This window comes from Protomyctophum bolini (assembly GCF_963924005.1).
Source record: "Protomyctophum bolini genome assembly, chromosome: 5".
In the NCBI taxonomy this organism is placed as follows: domain Eukaryota; kingdom Metazoa; phylum Chordata; class Actinopteri; order Myctophiformes; family Myctophidae; genus Protomyctophum; species Protomyctophum bolini.
Window position 1 is genome coordinate 40,487,489 of NC_137866.1, and position 10,122 is coordinate 40,497,610.

Here is a 10,122-nt window from a genome sequence, read left to right on the forward strand (position 1 = left end):
CACACACACACAGTTTGTTTATAGAATTCAGGCTGGAAAGGCACAATTGAGTTGTTCCCATAATTTCTCTAAAATCAATGTTTTTAAGATTTTGTCTTTCCAAGTCACGGCTTGAATATTTCAGTAGGCTACCAATAATTTACATTCTAGATATTTTTTCAGAAAACTACTTTGAGACCAATCTTGAGAATCCACGATGGGATTCTCAAGATTGGTCGCAGAGTAGTTTTCTGAAATATTCGGGAAAACAGCTCCTCCCCTGTTGACGTGAGGCAACAGTCTGTCTTGAGAGACTACTCTGAGACAAATCATTTATAAACTAAACTACTAATACAAAAAGCCATTGATATTTTCTGAGATTACATTTTCTTACTACTTCCACGAGAGGGGGAGAGCTGGAGGAGTTCGCTGTTTTAGAAGACCGTTTGAGGGTCCAATGGAGTTAAGAGGTTTTGTCCAGAGCGCTTTTTACTACTTTTCGTTGGTTCAATATTTTCGAAACAACATACAGATGTAAAGGGTGTTAAATAGTACTGATTTATGAAAAAAATACGGGGGGAAAATGGAGTTAGGTGGTTTCCTCCCGACAGCAACAGTAATAGCACAGAAGGTAAACATGGATACCTACTGTATATTGGGGGAGGGGACCCATAAGTGGCATTGTGACATTGTGTGGGCTAAACACACTTTAGGGAGTAGGGACAACATGACTCATATAGTTGACCCACCCCTGTATCTAGAAAACTGTGACTATAATGTAGGCTATGTGTACATAGCTTACAATTTCAATTACAGAATTTTACGTTTTATCTATTGCCACCGTTTTTCTGAATGATCAACTCATTGAAACACTATGTATATTTGGAAATTAATCTAATAAGTGGTAATTTTGGTCGTTTCATCTGAACTATTATCATACCCTCTTCAGAAGGCTGCATCTGATCTGACTTTAGGCCTACTGTAGCTCTCTTCGGCACCTCACTCTCTAAAGGACTGAGAAACAGACACTTATTTTCATTCTTGACATTCAAACTGGCAGACAAACACCCGATGAGGAGGAAGATTCATGAAGATCTCCTTCAGCATCACCAGAGGAAGAGAGCTGCCGGCCGGGTCATTAATGCAGGTCTACAACTCACATTATCCAGCTGCTGAGCAGCCTGTTCCACTTGAATCATTTCCATTGCTTGCGCTTTCATTGTGCACCTGCTGCGGTTGGAAATAATCTATGTACTCTGAAGAGTTTGAGAAGTAGTTTCATAGTTAACCCTGAAGGAATGCACTGATGTGAGAGAGAGGGAATTATTAGAGTGACTGACTGCTCTGTGTGGGCAAGTAAGTAAGTCAAAACAGCCTCACAATGCCAGACAAAATTGTCTGTTTAATATAGATTATTGATATAATAATCCACATAAGTTAAATTAGGTTTTCAATACATTCTGAATAGACCGAGATAAGTTTAAAACATTTCCAAAAATTAGAACTAAAAAGCCAATCTACAATTTCACAACACATTGCATCCCGTTGGACCAATAAAATGAAATTCAGTTGTAAATAATCACAACTTTTTTTGTTTGTTATTAAATAGTTAGTTAGTTCTCAAATAAATGTTTTTCAATTACATTCCAAGATTTTGCCCTTTTTTATTTCAAAATATCTGTATTTCAGTGGTCTAGGGGAAAAACTATTAGGATCAACATTGGTCTCAAACATCGGTCAGACTCTATAGTTCTGAATTAAAGCACTTGATGCACTACTAGGATGCTATGGAGATGACTAATTAGGCTACAGTTCATGGTCCTTCTGCATGGAACCACACTACTAGGATGCTATGGAGATGACTAATTAGGCTACAGTTCATTGTCCTTCTGCATGGAACCACACTACTAGGATGCTATGGAGAGGACTATGGCTACAGTTCATGGTCCTTCTGCATGTAACCACAATTGCAGTGGAAGGAAGGAGTCGAGACTGTAATATGAACTATCTAGTTTGGTACAGTAGCGGCGAGTAGCCTACTGTACAAGTACATTTTGGTGGTTTAAAGTCATCCAAATATTTAGTTGCTACCATTAGTGCTACCATCTTTTAAAAAAATTAAACCTGAGAATTAATCATTTAAGAATGGAAAGGTCACAACATTTAATCAATGTTTTATAATTCATTATTAACATTTGACTACAATTCTAGCAGGAGGTATTGTATTATGCAAACTTGGACAAACTATTATATAATCAAGCGATGTATTTGTGTAAAGAAACAATATAAAATCATGCAAATTTAATTTAATTTAATGTAATTTAATTTACAGTATTGCTGTCGGGAAGAAACCACTTAACTCCAAAATAGTCATTTTTCAGGAAATGAAAATTTTATTTTTTCAAGAAATTAAGAAAAGCAATACTGCCTCATCAAAGTTGGTGTTGTGACTTTATATATCGTCAATTACTTCCATGAGAGGGGGAGAGGTGGTGGAGTTCACTGTTTTAGCAGACAGTTTGAGGGTCCAATGGAGTTAAGCGGTTTTGTCCAGAGCGCTTTTTACTACTTTTCATTGGTTCAATATTTTAGAAACAACATACAGATGTAAAAGGTGTTCAATAGCACTGATTTGACTTATGGGTCCCCCTTGAAAATGAGATGCTGCATCTGAAGGGGCTATCCCTTCAATAAAAATATGAAATCTGCGATTGACCAAGATATGGCTACCATGCAGAGGTAATCAGAACCGTGGGTTACCTCTGCATTCAAATCAAATATTTCATATTTGATTTACATTTTTAAGGAACAATATTTATATTGCCATGCATATCTTTAATATCTTGGTACTCACTCTCTCTATAGTAGTTTGTTTTCTTGACCAGAATCTAGGAATGTAATGTAATTTAGATAGCAGCATGTTATTTAAACATATTCATTCATTGTTTATTAACTGGTGTCATATAGTTTAAATGTGCAGATTGTTATTTCAATAGACAACTTGAGCATTTTTTAACTCACTCTGGATAAGAGTGTCCACTGTCTGCTATAGATGCCTAAATTACATAGGCCAATTGTATAATACACTGCATCTGTGAGATCAGTTATAATTTCTAATATCAAAATACATGAAATGTAGGCCTACATGTTTTCTTTGTAAGTGAATTGAATAGTTGAGTTAAAGGGGCATTCCACTAATTTTCAACATTTTACTATGTCATTAATGGTGAGGCGAGGTTACCTTAGAGCTGTTGTGTGGAAATAATAAAAAGTCCCCCCCATTCTGTGTTTCCTAGAACTGGAGGTCTGGGAAAAAATCATTAACATGGTGAATCACATCTTGATGTCATCAAGATGTGTTTCACCGTGTTAATGATTCTTTTGTTAATGATTTTTCTAGGAAACACAGAACAGATGGACTTTCTTTTAATTATTTCCACACAACACCTCTAAGGTATATTAATGACAGTAAAATGTCGAAAATGAGTGGTATTCCCCTTTAAGTAAGCTATACTCCTCGCATTGACCCCACTTTGAAGACCACTGTGTTCTCATTCTTGTTTTATCCATTCAATCAATTAAATAAAAGCGCCCCCTTGTCATCTTCGTTGTTGAAAGCTCTGACATAAGATTGAATCTAGAATGCTGCTCACCCAGACAGACCATTGAATCACACGGTTTATCTATGGGTATGTTATAAATACAGCACGGGGTTGAACGAGTGGGCGGGGTTTGAGTGTAGCCATAATCTGTACCACCCGGACTACGGCCCGAGTGTTCGTGAGGACAAACCAATCGCACACTGGTCTTTCCTTACAACGTCACTTCAAGGAAAGGAAGGCGTTTGTTTACTGTTGTTCCAGTAGACTTGGATTATTACATAGTAAAGAACAGACGTTAAAACGAACATGTACCGTTGGTTCAGGTCCTTCAGGGAGGTCTGCGTGTTTTGAATGTGCATTTTGGTTTCACCTCAGAGATCAGTGAGTCGTTATTTATCTATACAACTGGACTGGACGTTACTTCCGCATGTTTGCAAACATTAACGTACAGTAACTTATAACGTTGCTAGCTATACTAGCTTACACATTTACTATCTGGAGTGTGTTTAGAGGAATGAAGAGGAGAGCCATGGGTCTCACACAGAGCCTGGCAGTAGCTGCAGATGGTCCTGATCAGTTTAATGTAAGTATAAATGTGCATGAGTCAAAAGCATGATAATTCGTCATTGAATTGCGTCACCAGTCTTTTCTCAAGCCTTGGCTTCTGCTCATTTTGCTCAGCTTCTGATAAGATAGATAATCAATAATATGCATTCTTGCCGTTCTAGTCTACCTACTGCAATTTAACTTTATTTCTATCAATCTATTTTCACTTTACTTCATTACATCCAGAAGGGGGAGTCGTAAAATTACATACCATTCATATGTACCCAAATTGCATATCTCTGCTTGGCACTCGATCGGTCGATCTGCATCAGGGTTGGATTCGGGGAAAATCCCTGGACAGTCACAGGGGGTGTGTGCATACCGGTATGTTAAGGAAACAGCTGATCCTGACATATGGGCCACATATACATGGCTCTGGAACTATTGGCTAGGCTACTTAGTACTTTACTTTCAATTGAACAATTTTTTATTCTATTTTATTTTATTGTTTTGTAAGACTGTCTCTGTGGAACACGTCCTACCAATATTTTACTGTATGAGTGGCCAGACACCAGTACATTTATTTTCTTGATGTTGATCTAAGTCACAGCAGAGCGCACCAGAAGTCGGAGCGTGGTGGTTACAAGAAATGTTATGTATTATTCAAATCGAACCATGTGGTCAGAGTTGTGACATTGAGTCAGTTCCTCTGCTTACTTCAAACTGTCCCTGCTGAACAAAACTTAAAACTCTGTTTTTCTCATACAGCTACTGTTTACTGACATCTTGTGTTACAAATATTCTGTGGATTATTCAGACTAGAGTGTAAATGGGTTGTTGTAAAATCCCGTTTTGTGTACTATACTAACACTGAGGGTTTTGTTGTGTGTGGGAGATTCTTCTGCCTACACATAATGTCATGTACTCTGAGAATCTGCTCGCCTCCGATATTGGAGCGCTCTGGTTTTGACTTCATGGGAGTGCTCAGCTGACTGTCTCTCTGTCTGTGTTGATGTGTCAGTCTACAGGTCAGCTGACTGGTCTTCCTTGGGAGGTCCTGGAGGAGGTCTTCATGAACCTCCCTCCCCATGAGCTGGTCTGTGTTTGCCGGTTAGTCTGTCGTGAATGGAAGGAACTGGTGGACAGTGAGTCTCTTTGGAGAGAGAGATGTCGACGAGACGGCTTTAAGCCCTGCGACGCTGCCAAAGTCCCCAATGACTGGAGACTGTTCTACTTCCTGTGTAAGAAGAGACGCAATCTTCTGAAGAACCCACGAGGAGAACGTAAGGAAACCAAAACCACATCTGTACAGACTTTGTGTGGTTGTAAATGTTGGAACAACAGTGCTTCTTTCATGGCTCATCTTTATTTTTCACAAAGTCCCTGCTCTACAATACTTAATCACAGAAAAAAAGCTATATCATTCTGTATACGATCTGTCTCACGAACGCAATGCTGCCGATACTTGTTGTGCATGACCACATTTGACCATGCGCCCAAATAACCATATGCATGTCTCAACGAATCCTTAACATTTATTCTCTCCCGACGGAGAGGAGTAATTGTAAATATGTCCAAACTACAATACTGTGTGAGAATGCTGGCCGTTGGCCGGAGGTTCCAGGGAGTAGACAGGTCCACAAGTACATTTCAGGCATTTTATTTACCTCCAAAGTGCAGTACAAGTCCGTGACGATACAAAAATAAGCCAAAATAACATTCCAAAAATAGGAAACAAAATACACCTGCTGGCTAAACTTTAAGAAAACAAAACAGATCCTGAGATACTGTTACAGGCTATTTATCCTTCGATGAGCTCCTGGCTTGGCTTCCATGTCTCTTCTAGCCTCAGGTAATACTGAACTCTCTTCACCTGCAGCAATCCTGCTTTTATACAGGTAGGGCAAACCATCCCCTAATCAGCAAGTGGCGATCAATTAACTCAACCACACGGCCAACTAAGGCCTACGAGTAATCTTCCACACTACTATACTTTAGAGGAATATACACTCAAACATATTTCAAAGGCCCAATTCATTCACAGGGCCTAACATAAAGACCAAACATAATACAGACAGGAACAAACACCCCTCCTCCTCCACAGTACTTGGCACCCTCCCATCTAGAGAGGAGTGCCAGCACTGCAGAGAAGAGACGGGTGACAAACATACTAATGCAACTTCAGTGTCAATAAATACAAATAAACATTTTAAACTCTTTCAACCATTATGTCTATATAGGGCAGGGGCTGGCCTGGCCCGTGACAGACATACTGTCTGCTTAAAATAATGTCATTGACAGTGTCGACCAGTGAGTCTGCTACCTGACTCCATGGTCTAAATGTCTCAATGGAAGAGCAGGGACACCACCTCCAACCACTGCATTGCAGATCTACTACCGGTAGTTACCGGTATATTGTATACACTTATTTACAGATTGGTTCAAATAAGTTTAGAATAAGTTTCATATTGTAGCTGTAAACCTGGCTGTGTTTGGTGTCATAACCTACTACAGCATGCAATGTGTAACCCATTTTGGGCGGGAACCCCTTTTGGTGTTAGCATTATGTTATGCTTTAGCCATTTAAAAATAGCAGATCAACAAGCTCATAGCGTGCCACCGAGTGGCGCGCTACAAGCTTGTAGGTCTGCTATTTTTTTTTTAATCGAAAAACGTTTTCAGAAAACTGTCAGGATGTAGAAGACATTTTTTTAATCTGATCTCGGACCACTGTGACTGTCTGCCATATAAAAATACTCCTCATAACTAAACCTCAAACACTTTTGTTTAATAGAAAAACTCAATGGCTGGCAAATTGTGGAGAATGGTGGAGATCGATGGAAAGTTGACGATCCCCTGGTTCCACATCCTGATGAGGCCGTCCAGAAAGTGTTTGTGACCTCCTATCAGTGAGTCGTCATCAGGACAACATGCTTACTGTTTCTACCAGTGATTTATAGTATACTACACGTAACAACTCTTCTGTTGCCTTCAGAATGTGCAGGAAGGCCCAGCTGATCAATTTGGAGAAAGAGGGTTACAACGACTCCTTCATGGACAACTTTCAGCCAGATATCACCATATCAGACTGGTAAGAAAATGCATGTGAAACTCATTTTATTTCAAACTTGTCTTGGAATGTCTTTTAGATTTTCTCCAATGGAACTTTATTTATTTAAAAATACTACCAAATGTGTTTAAAAAAACTTTAATATATACTATATAAGAACATCCTGTACAATAACGTTTGTGTGTGCATGTGCGTGTGTGCGTGTGTCCGTACGTGCGTAGGTATGCACCTCGTTGGGATTGTGGAAGTGAATATGACATTCGTGTGGAGTTGCTGAATCAAAAAAAGAAGCCAGTACAGACATTCGGTCCTGCCCCGGTTCGCTTTGATCAGTGGAATGATCAAAAATGGAATCAGGTACTGGTAGACTATTAGAATAATATGAACACATTCTTAAGAAGTAGTAGTTCAAAATGTTTCAGAGCTTAAAGCACAACAAGAATTCTTATTTGCAGTATTGTTTGATGTTTCAGATGACCCATGTGTTCCAGAACTATGGACCAGGAGTTCGATATATACGTTTTGTTCATGGAGGTAAAGATACACAGTTTTGGGCAGGATGGTATGGAATCCGGGTGACCAACAGTTGTGTGCAGATCTGTCCATCACTAGACCGGTAGCTGTTATATTAATGTAGTCAGAAGCAGGAATTAGCACCTTCCTTGTACCCTCTGGGAAAACGTTCCAACGGGATTTCAGTATTAGATTGTTCATTAAAAGTACCCCAATGTTAAATTGAAGTTCATAATACTTTTCCCCTGCAAAGATAATCTTCACAGAGGAACACCTGTTTTATGATTGAGGCTTATATGCATTAATGCAATCACTACAATTAAAAAGTGAATGTTACTCCGTTAACGTTATGTGCAATGTCCCAGACAATGTCTATCAGTGTCTATCAAGCCCAACACACACCGGGTGCGCAACGACACAAAATAGAACAGTGGCGTATCGGAGCGTCAGGCGAGGCGTGAACGCGCGTCGGACGCCGCCGGTGTAGGATAGGTTCATTGAAAATAACGGAGGCGGCTGTTTTGATGTGCGGCGTTCGCAGACTGTGTGTGTTGGGCTTCATTTAGTCACTTGTATTAACCACATTTCAGACATTTAACCAAAAACAGAGAGAGAGAGAACCAGGAAGTGCAACATTTGTTTTGTCAATACAAACTTTTCCACTCTATACTGCCGCTGCCTGTACCTCCAACCAATACCTCCTTAAAATTGCACCTTTTCCAAGTTAATTGGCCTCATGTTATCTGCACTTTTGAATGTGGAAATATATTTGTTTGTTTACCTCCATGCTCCATCCTTCATTTAAAATGACACCTTTTCCTAGTACGGTAAACCTGCCTCATGCTATCTGCACTAAATTTGAATGTGTAAATATCTTTTGTTGTACCTATCACAGCAGGAGTGTCTGTTGCTTTGTATAATTTTCAGTTAGAAATGTCCCCTGACACTTTAATAAATGAAGGCTTATGCAAAGCAGTGATAAGAATAAAGGACACAGTTGCATTTCCGTTATTCATACTGGATGTTGGCACAAAGAGTGATACATTTATACAGTCATCTGTAACGTTATTTAAAAGTTGAATAAATTGGATGAAAACATTTTTCACCCGACTAACTATAGCTGGGTGTCCGTCCGAGTACCTTTATGCAAATTATGAAGTACAATATTTGCATTAGAAAGGGTGAAATAAAATGTCAAATTAAATTACATTTTCCACTATCGTATTGAATAAATATTTTTTTACACTCACTAGAGGTTTAAGGGATACTTCAGGTTTTTTTATATAAATATTTGATTTTGATGGCACGCATTCTAAGGTTCTTGTGAAATAGTTGAAAACCAGTACCACTTGGAAGCTTGCTGTCTCAACTGAACTATTCCTTTAAGCAAAATAGAACATGGATTTAGTAGATGAAGGTATTATGGGACAAATGCATTGACTAAATAATTTGAACTCAAACATTGCATGTTTAGACCAAGGATTGACTGCAATATGCTTGTCTAGCACAGTAGACTGTAGCCAGTCAAACTGTAAATGTAGTACATTTAAGATATACTTATTCATAGCGAGAATAGTGCCAAATGGTTTGGAACGAAATTCAAGTCTTTTCTATTACCGGTACATTGAAAGAGGTTATCTTTATCAATTCTGTTAATCTGCAGAAAATAATGACTTTTGCTTATACTACTGTAACTGCAAGGCATGACACAGACAGAAAGTATATCTACTTTGTGTGTGGCACTATTGAGATTCCCATCTTTTGTGTAATTTTGTGCGTTTTAAACAATAAAGTTAATTTGGTTTGTCGTTTGTGTCAGCGAATTGTCTAACCATTGCTTGACCTTGTCTTTATCAGGCTCTTGTACAGCTACAGTAGGCAATGTGTTGTCAATATCATCAATCTCATCTGGGATTTTGGATATCCTAACATTGTGATATGGCTTACATGTTGTCTTTTCCTGGTGCCACTTAATCCTTCTTTTAACATATTTATTTTTCAAAATTTTAAATGTATAGTCACAATACAATATCGATATTGGGGTATTTGGTAAAAATGTTTGTCCCTATCGCCCAGCCCTAAGCTTTTATCAATATATATCGCATTCATTTTCCATACAGTAATTGGCTCCACAACAGACATTGTTACCCTCTGCAATGATTTTTATTGTAAAAGTTTGACTTTATTTTTGTCATCAAAGTTTTTTAATGATTTTCCAATAAAGCTAAAAGTTTGATTTAATTTCTCAGTACACTAGCATGTTCATGTAACTTTTCTGTTCCAGCAGCATGAGGCTTAGGCTATTTTATCTTTCTATTACATGGTAAAAGTATCCTCCTGATAACAAACAACTAGTAGCAAATGCTAAAATGGATATGCATGCGATTTTGTAAAAAAATAAATTGGCTTGTT

At 38.4% G+C, this 10,122-nt stretch overlaps 1 protein-coding gene across 1 annotated transcript; it reads left to right on the forward strand.

The window, feature by feature from the left end:
* The first annotated feature begins 3,792 nt into the window (after positions 1-3,792).
* LOC308315471 (F-box only protein 6-like) lies at positions 3,793-9,518 on the forward strand. The gene is made up of 6 exons (XM_080763462.1): positions 3,793-4,164; positions 5,149-5,410; positions 6,922-7,036; positions 7,123-7,218; positions 7,419-7,554; positions 7,671-9,518. The coding sequence occupies exons 1-6, from the start codon at positions 4,096-4,098 to the stop codon at positions 7,815-7,817; spliced, it is 825 nt and encodes a 274-aa protein (XP_080619588.1). The 5' UTR covers positions 3,793-4,095; the 3' UTR covers positions 7,818-9,518.
* The last annotated feature ends 604 nt before the right edge of the window (positions 9,519-10,122 follow it).